Genomic DNA, 20,153 nt, shown 5'->3' on the forward strand with positions numbered 1-20,153 from the left:
TCTGGTCCCTTATCCTGGGGCATAGAGGGAATACAGGGAACATTCTCTGAAGGTCGGATGGCCTTTCTGCAACTTCTCCTGCCTTTTGAGAATGGCCAGTGGGCTAAGTCTAGCAGGTGACATCCTCCCCTCTATAGAGAAAGGAGACCCCTCTGCCTTTTCCAGGCATTCTATCAATAGTCTGTGGCACTTCCTTCCATGAATAATTCAGGGAGTTGGGGGATTTCAGCCTCCTGAATGAGGGCCTCATGTATATCCAAGAACCTAGATCCCAGGCTAAGTCGTAAGGACGATGGTTTCCATGAGCCGTGCCTGCAAGAGCCCAGTACTGGAAATTGTGTCTTCGCCTTCAAGGGTGCTTGAGCAGGGGGGGTCTGGGTTTACCACTTGCCATCAGACAAAGATACAGTGTAGGAACCCAGGGGCTATCTTGTATTTCCTGAGTAGACGCAAAGTCAAGGCCTTGGCCATCTCCTATATGACACTTGAGGCCACAGGCAGTGACACAAGATTTTGCAAAAACTTTTAAGAGCAGGCATGTCTAAGGGTGTGCAGAGTGCATCTGCCACAGGCTCCATCACTGTTCTCCGAGCCCCTGGGAAGCGGTCACAGACACCAGACAAGCCAGAAGCTGGGGCCATTTCATAGCTAGGACCTGTGCTCCTGAGACCTCAAGGCTGGGGGCCTGCATCTTCCTTCCCATCCAAACACAGGCAGCTGTGGATGGGCCCTCAGAGGGCGTGGGATGGAGCATGGTCCTCCCTACCTCCCAGCAGTTCTGGTAGAATGTGGCTGAAGATCTAATACATTTTGGGACGGAAGAGTCCTAGATTTGATGGAATGTAGGAATAAGTGGTTTCAGGTCAGATGAAAAATCTCAGACCCGTGGATCTGAGCAGCAGTGCCAGCTGAAGGTTGGATAAGTATCTGATTATTGTTCGGCACAGTCCAGGCTGGGTCTAGGTTTACTAAATAGGCAGCTAGTTGGCACCTCTTGCGGAATCAGAACATGCCTAACTTGTCTTAGCGGGTCACTCACACGGCCAGGCTCAGACTTCACACGCTGCCTCCTCGGGCACAGCTCAGACCAGTTCAGACTGCTTTCACTTAGTGCCAGGCATCAGCCAGCAGTTTGGGGGAGGGTTTAGACACAGAACTAGAGGTTCCTCTCTGTGACTTTCTCCTTTCTAGCATTTCCCCCTCGCTACCCAGAAAGCTTAGTGGCCCTGGGCTGCTTCCCTGGCTTTGCTGACCAGAGGGAAGGTAGGCTTTCTAGCAAAGTTTTGGTCTCTCCATGCAAGACTGGCAAGCCCTCCTCTCAGGGCCAGGTCGTAATAAACAGTAAACGTCTTACATCAGCTGTTTCCTCTTGAGTTTTGTCTTCCCTCCAAAGTCAGCCTGCTTTGGTTTACTTTTCAGAGGCCTCAGGCAATTGTTCTTTGACTTTTGTTCAAAGTTTCTAGTTATTTTCTGTAAGAGGCTGGTTGGGTAGGAGCTCATGCCTGCAGGTCTAAAGCAGAGCTCCCCATCCTCAGTCCTAAGCAGCAGACCAGCCCTGCTTCTGGAGACGCCCCTGAGCCCCCTGCCCACCCAAAGGAGAGAGATGCTAGTGTGCATCAAACAGCAAACACTCCTTTGTCAGATGAGATGCAGCCGGAACTATGTACACTGTGTACGTCTGTGCCCACGGGAACACAAATGCTCACCTACTCAGGGTGGGCTTGTTCAGTAAACAAAATGACAGAGCAAATAATATGCCTGGGGGACAAACATGGATTATTCTAGAATTTCTGTTGGAGTTAATACTCACAAACCTATGCAGATAAGACATGTATATTGTTGCCTAGAAGCCTAAGACTGTTTTTTCTTTGTTAAGGGAGGAAGCTCTTTTTGTTTCAAAAGACCTACTTACGTAGCCTTGTCTTTCCATGGAATTGGGGTCACAGCCCTCCCTCTGCTTGCCTGCTGAACGAATTCCCCATGCACACACTAGGAAAGAAAAAGCCCCCAGCTGGGTGTGCATGAGTGAGCATTTGGCCTGATAGGAAACCCAACCAGGTGGGTCAGTCCCTGGGCCCTAATCTCGGGCCCTGTGAAGCCTCCTCTCCTGGTTCACATAGAGAGTGCTGGAGAACCCCCCTGTCTCCTCTCAGCACAGCGGAGCAGGGGGTGAGCCCAGCAGAGCTGCCCTGGGAGGCTCAGGCTGAGGGGTCCTTCTCAAGAGCCTCAGGACCTCAGGAGCACCGGGTCTTCCTGCAGCTCCCAGGGACACAGGGACACAGGCATGCGACCCGCTGTGAGGTCACGGTGGAGCTCCCCAGCATATCAGCCAACAGTCCACAACTGAGTCCAGGTAAACCGGATTGACAAGGTGACAGGCTTAGTGCTCTGGCTGTCTGGTTGAGGGGAGGGGGTTGAGTAGACACCTTCTCTTCAAGCGGGAGGACCCACGCAGCGCAGGGCAGTGGGACCTCAATCAACCTGCTCCATTAGGTTCTGGGACCTGGGCCCCCCTGACTGGCATGGTGCTGCCCCACCCTCTGTTAGACACCAGGGCTACTGTGGAGAGTCCATGGGTCAGACTTCATTTCCTTGGTCACCCAGCCTCTTCCTAACAGCACCCAGTTTCCTCTGGGTAGACGATATCTCCCCTTCGTGTGCAGGAGCAGAGGAACTGCTGCTCAATGTTGGGCACCCCCTCCCCCAGCCCAGCAAGAAGCCAGACCAGCCAGATGCTTCGGGGAGTTGGACTTTCTAGAGAAGTTACCAAAGAGTCTTTTTTTTTTTTTTTTTTTTTTCTTTTTTTAGTAAATGGAAAACATTCATCCTGGGGTGGCTCCTTGACAAGATGGCTGAGTTGGTTCTGGTGCTCAGTTCCTGGAGCTGCTCTGTTGCCCGCCCTGCTTCTGGGGCCATTTGCAGGCTCTGGGCCCAGCCTTCCTGCCCTTTCATGAGCCCCTGGGTGTCTGTGCAGAGAGTCTTTGTTTAACCTAGGTAAAGCTAGTCTGGCTGGCAAAGAGCCCTAACTGATACAAGGATGTTTGTGGGTTCTATTTACTATTTTCAAGTACTTCCAAGGAGCACAGCAAATATTAACTCATTAATGCTCATGATCTAGTGAACTCTGTGCTAATTTCTCCATTTTACAGATGGAATTAGTACCTAGAGGAGGTAAGTAACATGCCCAGGGATGCAAAGCCACTGGTAAGGAGCTCGGATTCCACCTCCTGGGCTGGCTTCAAGAACACAGTCTGAGCTCTCAGACACTAGGCTCTGCAGTCTCTCATTACAAGTTAGCACCCGTTCACAGCACCAAGAATAACCAACATGAGCCAACTGCAATTGAGGCTTAATGAAAAATAAAAGCTACAGTAGGAATGATATATAATCCTATTTCCCAACATGTAACAGCACTCATTATATAGTATTAAGTGAAAAATATTGATTAGAACACATTTTATTATTAAGATGGTATAACCACTGCCTCCCTCCCAGCTTGTCCTCCCTCTCCCTACCCCACCCTATTACAAAACCTTGGATAATTTTCATCAAATTGGCAACCATGATTATTCTCCTGACTTGGAGAGGACTACCAAGCATTGGGCTTGTTGGTAATAGAAGATGCAAGATAAAAGAAGAAGAAGAAGAAGAGAAGAAGAAGAAGAGAAGAAGAAGAAGAAGAAGAAGAAGAAGAAGAAGAAGAAGAAGAAGATATAATAGCTTGAGCTTTGGAGAGGATATCCTGATACGCCCCTGACCATTGAACCCCTAAAAACTTACCTAAATGGCATGTATCTGAATTCTGGGTAGGGCTTATCTCTCACCATCTGGAAAACCTGTGTGACTCAATGAGGCTTTCAGAACACTCAACACTTCCTGCTCCTCAGATCTAATTAACAAACTGTCATGATGGTTACTTTTATGCGTTAACTGGACCATGGGGTGCCCTGTTTAAACATTATTTCTGGGCATGTCTTTGAGGATGTTTCTGGATAAGTTCAGCATTTTAATCAGTGGACTGAGTAAAGTACATTGGCCTCCCCATGCAGGTGGGCACGAGCCACACTTACAGACTTGGGTAGAACAAAAAGAGGAGAGAGGGAAATTCATTCTCTTCCTGCCTGCTTAGTTGAGCTTGGATTTACTTTACTTTTTCTCTTGGATTTCCTACTCTCTTGAACTGGGATTTACACCACCTGTTCCTCTGGTTCTTGGGCCTTCAGACTTGGGCTGGAATTACACCTCATCTTTACTGGGTCTCTTGCTTGCCGATTGCATATTGTGGAGATGCTCTGCATCCATAACGACATAAGCCAATTCCGCATAATAAATCCCAATGCCCATAAATATATGGTTCTGCTTCTAGAACAATTGGTTCTGTTTCTCGGGAGAGTCCTGATGAATACAGTCATTGATACAGTGGACTAATGTACTGCATTGTAGTGACCAGGCAGACAGGTTCCTTCAGGCTATGTTGAAACAAAATTCACATAGTCCTGGGGCAAGACTAAATGTGTACTGCTGTCTATTTCATGTGGCCATGAACTACTTCTTATCCTATTTCCTACTGGATATTTTAAAAGCACATTTTCCATGTTAACAGTTGCATAGCATATACCGTAGGCCATGCTACTCTGCACTAATGAGGATACCATGTCTTGTACAGCCGCTGTAATTGGTGCTACTACTTAATTACAGCTCTTTTCCATTTTTCTTTTTTCTTTTTAGAGTGTCTGTCTCTGTGTGTGTGTGTGCCTGCAGGCAGGGAGGGGCGGAGGGAGAGAGAAGTGCAAGCAGACTCCATGCTGAGCACAGAGCCCAACTTGGGGCTGGATCCCATGACCCTGAGATCATGACCCAAGCCAAAATCAAGAGTCAGATGCTTAACTGACTGGGCCACCCAGGTGCCCCTTGATTACATTTCTAGCAGCCTTGAACCAAATAGTTTCGGCAGAGGTCAGACCAAATGGAAGGGTAATGAGGGTACAACCACTGTACAAGCCTTGAAGTCTTTACAGGTGGCACTAATCTCAATCATTTCCCAGCCCAGGAATATGATGTTGCTTTTGACTATTTCACCATGGGAAATTTCAGTTTCATGGCTTTCCGCTGGCTCTTCTTAAAAGTCATTATTATTTCACAGAGTATTTTATAGGTTAATGAACTACTTCATCCAACTGTCATGTGTGTCCCAGTCAGGAACTGGGGTGGCTTCAAGGATTGGGTGGACCCATTGTAACATGGATATTTCCTGACTTCCATACTCTCCACTCAAACAAGGACCATGATAGTGTTTTGCATCCCTAGAGTAACATCAAATAAGATGCTGTATTCAACAATCTTTGAAAGATCTATGTATTTTCCATTCTCTGACATGTGGTTTTAGAATAAAAGACCATTGGTCTTTTTGGTGAAGAGCTGAGGAAATCACTACAGGTACATTTGCAGAGTTCTTTTTATCAGACCTGGACTCATTTCTATCAGCAGGTTTTGGGTCCAAGAATTGACTGGAAACTGGGCAAATGATTTTGGTTTTTCATTGGGGCAGCTGAACTCAGCTATCAGATCATTTATTTTTAATCGCTTTTGAGGGTGTATATGAAGCGATATCCTTGTTGGCTGCCCATCTGTCTTACCTATAAGAACACCATGTCCTATTACCTGTCTCTAGAGACATCTGGCTGTCATTTTAATCTTGCTGTCCATTCCATAAGTTACGTCATCTTGCCCTCTTAGCAGTGTGTTCTTTATCACCATGTTAAGTTAGCATCTCTGAGGCCTCCAGGAACAGTCATCTGAAGGATGGGTTTTCCAGCTATAGAGAGTAGAGCCATGTCCATTTCACTAGGTTTTTAGATTCCCCCTTTTCATAATCTGAACCAATGTGTCCAGTATCTCTACTGGTTGTCTAGTGTGTACCCTGGCTTCTAGCAAGCCTCTAAAAGCCACCCAGAAACATATCAGAACCATCACCTTTGGCCCTTGTCAAGCTAACTAAGTTCTATGGCACAGGAGAGTGCACCCTTATCAACAATTCTCCTCTTCCATTTCACATTCCCCTTTCTTCATTTAGGATCCACTTCCAGACATAATCCCCTAGCACCTGCTTGTACATGTTAGCCAGTCCTACAGTGCCATTGGACTAAAAACCCTCTCTTCACCTAGCCGACCCACATAGGACATTCCTAGTCAGGGCATGCTGAGGCTACTTGGCATAGTCCTTATTCAGGCAAGAAGTGGGGTGCTAGGGTCTGCCTCCAGATAAGGGGAAGGAGTCCTTTTCTGCAGGCCCAGTGGATTCAGGGGGATCTGGAGTTCAGAGTTCTCATGTACATCTACCTAGAGAGCCTCTTTCTGAGTTTCAGGGCTTCAATCCCTTCAATGCCCTAACTTTGGCATAAAAGACCATTTTGAGCTTAGAATTCCATCTTCTCTGATGTTCTGTCATCCTTAAAATTCAGGCCAGGCCTTCCTTACTGTCTGCTTTCCAGTTGCAGGTATGAGGATCTCTATGTTTAGGTGGTGATTAATAGTCTTAAGCCTGTCATTTAATCTTTTCAACATATTAGTGACACTTAGCAATTGCCATCAAAATCCACAGTTCTTATAGTTACTATTTCTCCTTTTGTTAATGTCAGGCAGTCATATCAGCTGGTAGGCCTCTTGGCTTATAGCTTGGCCAGTTTCCTACAGGTGAAAGTTTTGGCAATGGCACTGTTATAACACCACAGGGACTCTCAGCATTCTGTTTGTCACCATCTGGCTAGGCAGTGATCCAACATCAGAACCGAATTCTTAAGGCCTGCTTGCTAGGACCATTACCTGAAGTTGGGTTCCTTGGAAGCAGAGCCTGAGATAAAGTCTCTTAAGTAAGTGATTTATTATGAGAATTTTTTCAAGAGAAGAGGGATGAGGGAAGCAGGATCGTGTTGTGGGAAAAGCCAAGCATGGATGTGGTCCCAGCTGGAGACTGGCTCCAGCTTGATCTTGGGAGTGTAGGAACATGAATCACACACCACATGCTGGTCCATCCTTGGGACTAGGGGCCAGCCCCCAGGCCCAAGAGGTATAGTCTCCAGGCGAAGCTGGCATTGGTAGAAGGTGATATGTTGGGGAGGGGTTGGCAGCAACAGCCAATCCTCACAGCAGCTGGGGGATGAAAATTCTGCCCCAAAAGGGGATTTTCCAGAGTACCAATAGCCTCCACTATGCCAGTGAACTGCTCTCATTTGTTTCTTCAATAGCAAACACTTCCTTGAATTTCCTTTCAAATTCAGCCTCCAGTCTAAGTCCCATTAGGCCAAAGTCATTGTACTGAAAAATAAATCATAAAGACAAAAATAACAATCCTCATTGTCAGTGTTATTAGACATGTTGTAATCAAGAGGGTTGAAGACCTTGTCTTAAACACCTAAGTTACATTAATCAGGTGACACTTAAAAATTCATGCAGTTAAGAGTAACTGCTATTTCCTAAATGCACAATTACTTCTCATTAAGTAGATAGAAATGGGAAATCATTGCTATATTTGGGACTCTGACTTGTTTGGTTTGGGTTGTTTATTTTAGGGAGACCTAGAAAAGTCTTCTATGTTCTCTGCAACCATGAAAGAGCCCAATCTAACTACAATCAGTCATCTCCTTCCCCCACCCCCACTTCTAGCTCTTTCTGGTGACCCCTGTCAACTACATGCTCCATTCACATGCAAAGGAATCCAAAATTGGGGCTTCTACAAGGTTCCAATGAGTTTATCTGGGGAAAGATAAGAAGGGTGATATAACTTTAAGATGCAATTCTCTCCTTGGGTTTGGAGCAGGTGGGACTCCACTGTTCTCTGTGGGTACCTGTGGCCTTGGAACAGGGTAAAGAACTATCAGGGGCCTGGGGTTCTTGTTGCAGGAACTCCTTCTGACTCACTGTTACTCTGCCATGGTGAGCTTACATCCTGAATTGGAAAACTCACTCCCTTCCAGAACCCTTTCTTGTGTGGGCTTGTCATAGGGTGAAGGAAATGTAAAATTTTCCAGGCACCAGAATATGAAGGAGAGTGACTCAAAGAAAAGAAAATGAAATAAAAACAGGGAGAGCCCTTTACCTTGTAAGACATCCTGTGGTTGTGAAAGATGAGCCGCATGTCCCGCACAAACCCCTCTACTTGGTGGTAACCCTGTTTATTTAGCTTCTTTTTGATTTTGTCCAACCACATGGGTTCCTTTATGTTTTGAGAAACCTCTTTAATCTGGTAAGAAAAAAATATCAATGGGAGAGTTACTGGCATAGTTCAATGTCCGCCTCCGTGGATTTCCCCAAATCCAACAGAGATACAAGGTGGCGCATGCTCTCCCTCCCATGGGATTCAGATCACAAATCCCCCCCGGTGCCTGAGTGAAGGGCAGGGAATGCCACAGTGGCCTGTGATCATGGCTGGTTGTTGTTACTTACATAATAATAATATGGAATCTTCGAAAAAAAGGAGCTCTCTGAATGACAATAGACCCTCAAGAGAATGAACTCACATTTCTGCAAAAGAAGAAGGCTGTGAATTAAAGGAAGTTTGGAGACATTAAGCCCATACACATGCCCAGGCAGAGGCATGACTCACACTGGTGTTCCAGAAGTTCCCCCAAACATGTTTGGTTCTTGGAAACAGACATGTAATAACTAAATTAGTTTTTCTTACAATCCAGTTCTGGGATGACTTCAGCATGATAGAGACATGGCTTGGATGAGTGGGCTCCCTCAGGGTGCCCTTCCCTTCAACACTTGTCTGTTGGTCTTCTCACGTATTAGGGGTAAGGAAGACTCAGGGTTGACACCCAACTCACCAGCTGCTCCTCGGGCTGCATCTGCCTCTCAAGGACCTCAGACTCCCTGTGACACTGCTGCCTTCCCAAAGACTCTATCCTGCAGAAGGTGCAGCTCCACGGGCTCCTAGAGGTTGGGCATAAGTGAGCAAGGGCAAGGCCCCTGGAAACAACCCCTGTTCCTAGGGCTGCCACTGTCCTCCTTTCAAGCATGGCCAATGGACACAGCTGGGAGATGAAGGAGACACCTCCCAGAGTCTCCAAGATGCACATGTAGGGCCTGAGCCCATGACCCTCCTCCTATTGAGGGTGACAACAGGGGACTCGGTGCATGGAGGGCAGTGTCAGGGGAGTGGTGGGCTCTCTTTTTCTCACTGGAGCTGCTAGGAGCACAAAGAGCCCTGCCCACCACACCCAAGTATCAAAACTGGGTCTTAACCCTTGGGGACCCTGGCCTCTATGAGCCCATTGAGCCTGTGGTAAGATGCACGAAGCAGGCCATGTTTCCTGCTTTTTCTGAAAAAGTGCAGAACACAAACAACTGGTGTCCCCATCTCTGTGAACAGAGGTCTGGGCTGGAAAACTTGAAGGGACAGTAGCAGTATATAGGCAAGGGACCCAGCTACCAGCTTCAGCAACCCAGAGAAGAGCAAAGAACAGCATTCCCTCATGCTGCCAGTGTCTTTAACCAGCTCTCTGGATCATACAGCTGGACCTCATACATCTGGCCCTGTTCTTTCTCTGCCTGGATGGAAGTAGGAACTCCACAGGGGGAGCTCCTATGGCAGGGGGAAGGGTTCCTAATTGGAGTGGGGGGGGGGAACATCATCTTACAAACCTCTCAGTTTCCACAGGTGGGATGTGACAGTCCTCATGAAAAGATCTCGAACAAGTATCACAGCAGAACAGCTCTCCTCCGTCCCGGCACGTCTCACACTCGTCAGAGTTTCCCAGCTAAAAGGCGAGACAATGTTCACATCCCCAGGGAGACCCTAGCAGGCCACCGCTATGGGAATCTAGATAGAATTCACTGCTTTTGTGTGAACCTGCACAGACACGTCTATACTTCTCCGAGGTATGAAGGAACAGCATGGAGTGGAGACTTCGGAAGAAATCACCATCCTCAATGATGCTCAGGAGGAAGGGTCTGTGTATCATACGAGAAAAGTTCTCCCTATAAAACCAGAGATTCTAATACAGAAAGACTAGTAGCAAATAAGAAGATGACTTTATAGGAATCCGAATAATATTATTACCTTGCAGGTAAAACAAAGTCCCGAAACAAGTGTTAAGTGCACTTGCCTATACCATAACAGAGACAGACTCACAGAAAGGCGAAATATTGAGAATTTAATAAGAAGGGATAAACTCCTTAATGTGGAAAGGGATAAAAGATGAAAAGACACTCATAAATTATTTTGAGTCTTGTTTTGGGCCTTCAGGTGAAAATAATTGTATTGGATGAATTGGATTCTGGCTATTTCTTTTGTTTTTAAAAATGGCCACGTATGAGGAAGTGTTAACCCCAACAAATGTCTAGCCAAATACTCCCATTCAGTATTCCCCGGGATCCTCAAGGACACCTCCAACTGGGGCTGAGACTGCTCTAGCATGGAGCTGTGGGACCATTTTTCTTCTCATCAGTGCAGACACTCTTAGATTACTATCATCAATCTCCAAGAAATGATCCTCTCCCCAGAAGGACAAAGAAATAACAAATATAACCAATGTTTAGGAATCTCCCTATACATATATATATATATTTTTTAATAGATACAGCTCTTTGTTTCTTAGTCCAGCTGCATATTAAAATCATCCAGGCAAAAAAAAAATCATCCAGGCAGAGTATAAAATACTAATGTCCTGGTCCCAATACCAGGGATACGGAGTCAATTAGTCTGGGTAAGCACAGCCATGGGTATTCTTCTTTAACTCATAAAATGGGTAATTTTGTGTATCAGAATCACTTGGGACTTTTAAACAATCCTAATGTCCAAGATGTAGTCTAGACTGATTAAATCAGAATGACCTGTATTCTGGATATCCAGGCAATGTTAGTTTTCTAAGATCCTCAGGTGATTCAGCGTTGAATCAACCCAAGTTGAAATTTAACCCAGTTATTAGGCATGGGGATATTATTAGTCAGTTTTGAATTGGTGCATAATATCTACCCCTGGAAAGATTATGAACAGGGGTGAGGGTCTGCATCCGTCTCAAGCCACACAAACACTGGATTCAAGAGTTGTTTAGAAGACTGAAGACTTCCTCAGTTGGCCAAGGGTCAAAATCCATGTGGATATCTTGTTGGGGGATTGCTCTGAAGGTAAAGTTCACATAAAACTATCTGACTACCCCTCTACTGGTGGATGTCCTGTGTCAGTATTACTGCCTGATAAACTCTATGAGTGCTTCCTCCTGGTGTTGTGCAAAGGTGACTGTGCTTCAAATGTCTATTTTGATGCAATGAAAGGCATCAAAGTATGATTTAGTGTAGAAAGTGCTAAATTTTGATAGACCATAATTATAGCTGGCAGCCACGTGGGACCACTATGTGATTGACCGTGTGGTGATGGTTTCTGTCCTCACCATCTTAGCATGCTGATGGCTCCCTTAAGACTGGATACTTGACTTCCATTAAGGACCTACCTTGCCCTACATGCATTCCTCTGCAGGACTCACAACAGGATCTGGCCCCCAGACTCACCAGCTTAGCTGAGCCTGTTTCTTCTGCAGATCTTAGCGCTGCCCACACCTTGGAGTGGATGTTTAGGATTTTCCTTTCTTATCCAATTGCCCTTTAAAAAATACCATTCTCTCAAATTTGCTCCTTACCCCTCGTTTGCAGGTCAGCTCTGGCTATTACCACTTCAAGTCCTGCTTCTAGACCCTAGTGGTTTAGAGCTCTGCCTCCCATACTCACTTTCAAGGGGAAATGAGGAAACAGGAAGGTTTCCCTGAACAAATATGTTTTGTTCAAAGGATGTTTTCATGCAGAAACATCAGCTCCAGAACCACCTTCCTGGTGTGAGTGATTCGTCTGCTGTTCTCTGCTCCTCGCACACAGTGACATGCTCCAATTGAGTGTGAGCATATTTCAGGGAAACACAGCAATGACACAGATAGTGCATGGAGGGACAAGGCCTGGATTATTCTCGGGTTAGAGGTGTAGTACTTACATAAGGGTCAACTAAGGTGTTGTTGTGAGCCTTTGGTATTGTCTGTTGAAAAGAGAGAAAGATTGAATGACAATATTAAATACAATGATTGCATCCATCCCTTATTTAATGGCCATCTGTGGAGGAATTCAAGCCACAGTCTACCCATTATTTCATACTTGGTTTTATGGACCTATATATCTACTCGGAGAATAAAAAGGACCAAAATACCACTGTTTGGCCCAATGCAAGTTTAATTTCCTGGATTTCTGACCCAAGGTAGGCCTTTGTGAAGCCATGCAGAGAGTCTGGCTCTGGTTTCCACAGATGGGAGTTGGAGAAACTCCACTGGTTCTCTTACTTTGAAGGTTCCTCAGACATTTTTCTCTACATTAGAAAGTATCATACCATCAGGAGGAGGTGCAATGAGAGAATCAGGTTAAGAGCTCATCACCAACAGCCCTCAGTGATCACAGAGCCCAGAGTTCGGGAATTGGTGGAAATGTCCCAGAGAATTCCATTGCCTTTTGCAGTCCTCTTAGGGCACAGCCTCCAAAATAAAATGTGCCCAACGTCCCCAGTCCTACAGCTTTTCCTCCAGAGGTCACCCTCCTCTCTCCTCCCAAAAAGATATTAGCTAGGTGACTTTTCAGAGGTAATTGATTATCACTCACTAAACTTACAATGCTTTTGCATATTCAGTAGAATGACCTGCCCCCCTTCCCTTTGTAATGTAGCTTTTATCTCCTGCCCAGGACAGAGTAGTCATAGACAAGTGTGATCCATAAGATAATGACCTGAGAAGTGATCATCTCATTGCCTATCTCTCAGGGTGACCTAAAATCCCCCACCCTTACCCGTTAGTTAAACTTCCATGTTAGAATTTGAGGTTGAAACAATCCCTGAGGTCAGGAATATTGTTTCAATAATCTTTAATGGCCACTGGGCATTTAGTGTGGGCTTGAAAATTATATGTTGAATGAGTTAAAAAAATGAGTATTCCTTAGCTTAGGAAAAGAGATTACTTGCTATTTCTTAAGAAATATTAGCATAGAATATAAAGGAGGAATATATTATTTTACAACACAACAACTGTCACCGGATGATATTAGTGGCCCTTGTCAGGAGCCAATAAGCTATCATGTGGTATCAAGAGTGATACTGAAGTTTCCAGAAGCCAAGGGGGTCCATCAGCAAAAGAGGTTCTGAGAAGCACAGAGGACCCATGGGGGTAAGAATGGATTTTAAGATCTGTCATTTTGGGGAGCTTATGGAGAAACACAAAATATAGAGGCAGCTGAGGCTTGTTGCTGAAAAGTGTTACCACCCACAGATAAGGGTAGATCCTGTTGTTAAGAAGTTGCCAACTCACAAGGGTAATCTAACGGAGTAACTATTTTATCCTATTTTTTAAATTTTATTTTTATTTTATTTTTTAAGTAAACTCTATGACCAACACGGGGCTTCAACTCACATTCCAGAGATCAAGAGTCAAATGCTCTACCGAGTCAGCCAGGCACACCTAAGTAACTCTTCACACTTGGGGAATGATCAAATGCTGGTCTTTAAGATACTAAATAGATGAAATAATAGTTTCCCTTTAGGAAATCCAGTGGATGAAATGTCCCAAGGACTAAGAGTTCAAAAGATCCAGAACATCAGATAATTTCATTCCCAGGGAAAGATGAAGTCTCATCTACCAGTTATGCATGGCCTATTTTAGAAGTCTATGAATGTCTTGGATGGCCAGTCCTACTTTAAATATATAAGAATGACACTTCTCTTCTCCCCCTCTTTCTCAAGTTCTTATTCATACCCAATCTTCAAAAATCCATCACCTTGTCTTGAATCTACACTGCACTTAACCTCTTTGTTTGTTGTCTACAAAGGCTTCTTCTGTAGAGGGAGAAATTATTTTCTTAGATAGAAAGGAGGTCTGTACAGCTGCTTCTGATGTAGCTGAAAGGGTAGCATCAAAGTAAACAATTTTTCAGATCTTCCCCCCACCCCATATGATACATAGATCTCCCAAGAACTTCCTTCCCAACAGCACCATCCTCATGAAGGGCAAATAATTCCACCCCCCCAAAAAAAATTCAACATGTCTGAGTGTACATTTAAATGAAAGATGAAAAGGTTCATCTTTGAAATGGACCAGAAAATAAAATACACCTTTTGTTGCCTAACTCATGAAATGGTTTGGCTTCATAAATGTCTCAGAATAGACTATCTACTAGAGTGGAGTTGTCTGAATTACTTAATGAAATCACTATCAGATTTCATTAAAGTGCCCCCCTCAATGCCTGTCACACAGGGGCACTTGACGGGATGAGCACTGGGTGATATGCTATATGTTGGCAAATTGAACTCCAATAAAAAAATAATTAAAAAAAGATTTCATTAAAGTTAGACAGTAGTAACAATGATTTTAAAAATCTGGATTTGAGTTGAAGATGACCCTATATCACCTTATCTTTTTTTTTTTAAGTTTTATTTATTCATTTAAGAGAGAGAGAGAGAGCAAGCAGGGGAAAAGGCAGAGGGAGAAGGAGACAAGCAGACTATCTGCTGAGTGGAGAGCCTGATGAGGGGCTTGATCCCAGGGATCTGAGATCATGACCCGAACTGAAATCAAGACTCAGATGTTTAACCAACTGAGCCACTCAGGTGCCCCAACCCTATATCACCTTATTATGAAGTGTTTTTACGTATTGCATAATCATGTTTGCTTCTACAACTTTGACACCCTTACAACATCTGCATCTACAGTTAAAGCACATATATGAGGTATGTTTTGATGGTTCCTTATCGTCTCTACCTTAAATGGTTTAGCATTCAAAGATCTTGCCTTTTATATGGCATAATGTTCAAAGTGGCAACTCTGAAGTCACATGCCCTCCCAAAAGGGAGGGAGGGGTGGAGGAAGCTTAATTATAATTACCCAATTAAGAACTATAAATAATTGTACATATAACATCAGTTATCTGATAAGAACTTATAAAAAGTGACATAATAATCACCTTTCTTTTCCTGAAATATTTTCTTGGAGGATTATGTAGAAGTTCTTTCTGAAAGATAAAAAGATCCAAGTTTGTGGCTAGCCTATGTTTCTATTTTGTGAGTCTGGCATTTCCAGTCTCTCCCCATATATTTCTACTTGGGTGTCCCACTGTCAGCTCAAAGCCAGGGTGACTAAATGAGAAACCATCTCCCTCTCCTCATCTGTACTTCTAGAATTCAATCAATGGTAGAATTTCAAGCATTTCAAGTACTTTTTTCTTTTCTCTTGTGCATTTTTTCCTAAGTGTTGAGAGGTTTTCCTTCATAATCTCTTTGACATCTACCACTTCCTTTCTATTCCCACCAATGTCACTTATGCTAAGTGCACACACCAGGGCTGTTTAATCAACACACACTTATCCCATGTGTACTGGGTATCAGACATTGTGGACAATTTTGGGCATACAAAGATAGACAACCCCTAGAAGTATCTAGAGAGAAAAAGAGAATGCATGGAAGGATAAATATAAAACAATATAAGAAGGGTCTTAGTAGTGGGTTCACAGAGACCAGGGAGGTGACCAGGGCCAGGTGCTCAGAATATTCAGAGAGGGGAGACATTTGAGATGAGCAGTGCAAGCCGAGTATAGATATCTTTGGGCTGAAAGACACTAAAATCATTTCAAGCCCTCATGATCATCTAAAATATTGTTTTAAATATGTCATTGAACACTCAGAAGACCACTGATTTTTCATTGTCTCTATTATGAGTTTAAACTCCTTAGGCTGATACTAAATCCCTCTATAAACAACCCCAATTGATGGATCACACCTTATCACACACAACTGGTCTACCTCAACCCACAGAGCTACTTTAGCTATGGTTCTGGATTTTATGCCATTCTTTCTCTGGAGTATCCTCTTTCCATTTGTCTGAATGTAGACTGTCTTCTTTCAGTGCAGGATGTAGTCTGCATGCACCTGAGTCACAATGGCTTCTCCCTCCTCCAAGCTCCAACCTCTATCTACACAGAGCTCCCTTTACAACATCAATGTGTGACATATTAGGAAAGTTATGAATGTGATGCATCTCTCCCTGGGTCAGCAGATAAACTCAGGGGCATCAGGTTTTTAATCATAACTCAACAAAAACTTGGTGAGCAAATAATGACCATACACAAGGAAAGTCACATCTGCTTCAGTCCTTGCAATACCTCTATCAGCCATCGTAGGGGCATCCCACCACAGCGAATGCTCAGCTTCCAGTTCTTTGATCTTGCGTGGCCTCCTTTGACTTCAAATTCCCTGGGGGTGAACCAGTTTCCATCCTCACTCTGTATACATCTCACCAAGACTCCTGTAAGACCAAGGTAAGTTGAGCCTGAGCCTCCTTAGTCTTCAGAACACAGATGATGGACTCCCACTACAATGCATCTGGAGCCACCCAATTTGAGCTCAAGATTTATAGCAGGAGAGTCTAGCCTCTTTGTTTTCAGCCTTTAGAATCCCCAAATCTAGACTGTAAGTCCCCTCAAAGGAGATTTTCTGCCTTGTGGCAACATTTCTTTAAAACTTTGTGCAACAGAAAGGTGATAATTATTAAATCAATCTTTTAAAAAATATTTCAAAATCATCTACAAAGGAAAAGCAAGTCAACCTGAAGCATGAGAGGATCTCAATTTGCTGGGGACAGGGAATGGTACAGAATCTCCAATGGCTCCTGAGGCAAGGTGAAGATAGAACTTCAACTTGAGAATGAACTTAGAATGGTTATTATCCAACATCTAGCCTTTATTACATTTTTTATACAGTGTAGTAGCATTATTTTTTTTATAAATTTTTTTTTTATGATAGTCACACACACAGAGAGAGAGGCAGAGACACAGGCAGAGGGAGAAGCAGGCTCCATGCACCGGGAGCCCGACGTGGGATTCGATCCCGGGTCTCCAGGATCGCGCCCTGGGCCAAAGGCAGGCGCCAAACCGCTGCGCCACCCAGGGATCCCGTGTAGTAGCATTATTAAGCAGAGTTTTCCCCATCCCTGAAATCGTGGATACCTGACATTAAAAATAATCATGAAATGTTACCCAGTGGAAAATTAACCTATGCATGAAAGATAATCTTATCTAAACAGCATTTCTCAGACATTGGAGAAACATAAATCAAAACCACAATGAGATACCACTTCATAACCACTAGGATGGTCATAATAAAAAAATCAGACAATAATAAGTATTGACAAGGAGGTTGAAAAATTGGGGCCCTCAGACATTGCTGGTGGGAATATAAAATAGTGCAGCCACTTTGTGAAAAATATTTTGGTGCTTTCTCGGGAAGTTAAATATAGGTTTACCATATGAACCAGCAATTCCACTCCTGGGTATATAACTAAAAGAATTGAAAATATTTGTTCACACGCACACAAAAACTCATACATGAATATTCAAAACAGAATTATGCATAATAGCCCAAGAGTGGAAACCCAAACTGATGATTGAATGATGTATATGATGTATTGACACCATGAAATATATTACTTGGCAAAAAAAAAAAAGAAGCACTAATATATTCTGTTACATGGATGAACCTTGAAAATATCATGCTAAGTGAAAGAGCCCAGTCATAAAAAGGCACATTTTATAATTTCATTTATGTGAAATACCTAGAATAAGCCAATTTATTAAGCAGAAAATAGATTAGTGGCTGCTTAGGGCTGGGCACGGGGATGAACTGGGAATGCTACAGACTCCAAATAGACATGGTGTTTGCTTTAGTGGGGGATAGAAACAAATACTGTAAGACTAGATTGTGGTGATGGCTGAACAATCCTGGGAAAATGCAAACAAAACTCAACCCTGAATTGTACACTCTGAGGGGTGGACTGTGTGATATGTGATTATACCTCAGCTAAGCTGTTGAAGTATTTTACATAGATTAAGTAAATTAATTCCTCACAGTGTAACTGTGAGGCAGGTTTTTAATTATCATCCCTTTTCTAGATAAGAAACTTCAAGCTCAGAAAGGTCCCACTCTCTAGTCAGATGAATCAGTCCCTCTTGGCAGAGTTGCAGCTGGGGCTCAGTCTCTCCAATTCTAAATTTTCTGTGGTCTTCTCACCACATCCAGCACTCTACCCTGGTGGTGATCATCTATACAGAAAAGAGGATATGAAGGTGGAGGCTGAGGGCCTCTTCCCTTTTATTTCTGATTCACTTTTCTTTGGTTCTTTGAGCATCTCCATGGACACTTCCATGTGGGAGTGAACACCTAATATGTATAATTTCTGAAAATGTAAAAATATCATCTTAGGGATCCCTTCCTCCTTCCTTCAATTCCTTAAATGCTGTATAATTCACATGAGTAATTCCATACTGCAAATCAGAGGAGACCATGGAACTCACCTTGTTTCAGTTTCTTCTTATATAACATCCCCTTCACCTCACCACAGGTTACAGGAAGTATTTGAGAGTGAAAATTCACCCTATCGTCTCTGTCTCTGCGTCTTCTTCTTGACCCTGAAAGAGAAGATTTCCTCATTCTGCCTCATTTTACAAATGCACATGCATCTCTGCAACCTTGTGGATTTTGTTCCTATAGAGATATAGAGGTGCTTAGGGAAGTCTACTCCACAAATCTCTAGAGTCAGAGTCTTTCTTCCAAGTGGCATTTTTGATACATAACTACAGAATGTCTACCTCTCTCTTACCCTTCAAATCCCACACAAAACGGAATGCTTTTATGGAGAAATCAAGCCTCAATAAAACTTCCTTACTCCCAATCTAGTCAGCCTCGCTGGTTCTTATATGACAATGAAATACACAACAGCTGCCACATTCTGAAGGGAGATCTTCAGCCACACTATTTTACTGCAGTTAGGTAGCCACAGGCAAAGTGAGAGATTGTACTTATGTCTCCCTAATTGAGATCTGACTAACTGAGCAGAGAGAGGGGAATGAATGATGGGGGTACCCTCATGGAGATTATATCTGCCTTCTATTCTTCTCTGCTTTGCTTCATATCCCCCCAGCCCACATCAACTTTCTCCATAGCTAAAAGAGGAGCTCAGGGAACTCTAAAATAATCTGCACATTGTATGAGGAGAGGTAGCTGGAGACCTGACTCCACAGAAGTAGGGATGAAAGGTCTTTAAATGAACTCAAGGAGGTTGTATAGGCTGATGCCACCCTTCCAGCTGAGATTTTAGAGCCATGATGGGAGGAGGGGAGCTATCCATGGTCCAGTGTTGAACCGGGTAGACCATCAGAACTGTGATGGACTGAGAATGATTGGCTTAATTTGCTCTCTTGCTCTGTGGTCAAGTGACAGGCTCAAGCCCACACAATCAAAAGTAGAGAAAGACAAAGACTACTGACAACCACTCTAGGCTACTTGTGGTGTGCAACTTGTGACTCTCTACATAGCAAAAGGACGATTAGCTAAATAATGTAGGTTACATGGCAACAATTTCCAGCTCAAAAGCTATCAGTTCAGGGAAGACAGAATCATTCTAGTGGCCCCTGGACCCATAAGGTCGGGTCACCAAGTTACTTGTTTGTGAGATTATCTTGTTTCTCTCCCTGACATATTTTGAAAATGACCTAAATTATACACATCTCTCAACAGTTAGTAAAGCTGTAAAGCATGTAGGGAAGTGGGTTTATTACTAAAATCACAGAAAACAGGAAAGCACAGGAAATTAGCTGTTTAGTTATTGAAAGTTATTCTCTTTTTCTTCTTTAACCCTTGGCCAGGCTCTTGTCCATGGGGTTCTATCACTATGAGTTAAGTAAATAGGAGTAAATAGCCTCTCTTTTTCCCTGAAAAAAAAAAAAAAGAAAGAAAAAGAAAATCACAATCACAGACATGCAGTTGCATTGCATGTATTAGTGCTTTCTAAGATTTCCATTTTAATATAGCTTCCCCAAAGCCTGTCTCATGGATAAAGAAAAATATATAATCCCTAGTCTTAAGATACCAAGAATTAGATAGATAATCATAGGCTTACCTTATATTTAATTTTTATAGTACCACAATTAGTCAAAGAAACAAACAAGAGGGCAGCCCGGGTGGCTCAGTGGTTTAGTGCCACCTTCAGCCCAGGGTGTGATCCTGGAGACCCGGGATCGAGTCCCATGTCGGGCTTCCTGCACGGAGCCTGCTTCTCCCTCTGCCTGTGTCTCTGCCTCTCTCTCTC

At 43.6% G+C, this 20,153-nt stretch overlaps 1 protein-coding gene across 1 annotated transcript in view; it reads right to left on the reverse strand.

The window, feature by feature from the left end:
* Positions 1–6,856: 6,856 nt before the first annotated feature.
* The window catches only part of SP140 (SP140 nuclear body protein), a 64,528-nt gene continuing 51,231 nt past the window's right edge, over positions 6,857–20,153 (reverse strand). Inside the window, 9 exon segments of the mRNA XM_055346112.1 lie at positions 6,857–7,314; positions 8,096–8,239; positions 8,443–8,520; positions 8,826–8,931; positions 9,643–9,758; positions 11,981–12,022; positions 14,980–15,027; positions 16,174–16,316; positions 18,361–18,474. Coding sequence (XP_055202087.1) covers positions 7,207–7,314; positions 8,096–8,239; positions 8,443–8,520; positions 8,826–8,931; positions 9,643–9,758; positions 11,981–12,022; positions 14,980–15,027; positions 16,174–16,316; positions 18,361–18,474 — 899 coding nt within the window. The 3' untranslated portion in view covers positions 6,857–7,206.

This window comes from Nyctereutes procyonoides, unplaced genomic scaffold (assembly GCF_905146905.1).
Source record: "Nyctereutes procyonoides isolate TBG_1078 unplaced genomic scaffold, NYPRO_anot_genome, whole genome shotgun sequence".
Taxonomy (NCBI): Eukaryota; Metazoa; Chordata; class Mammalia; order Carnivora; family Canidae; genus Nyctereutes; species Nyctereutes procyonoides.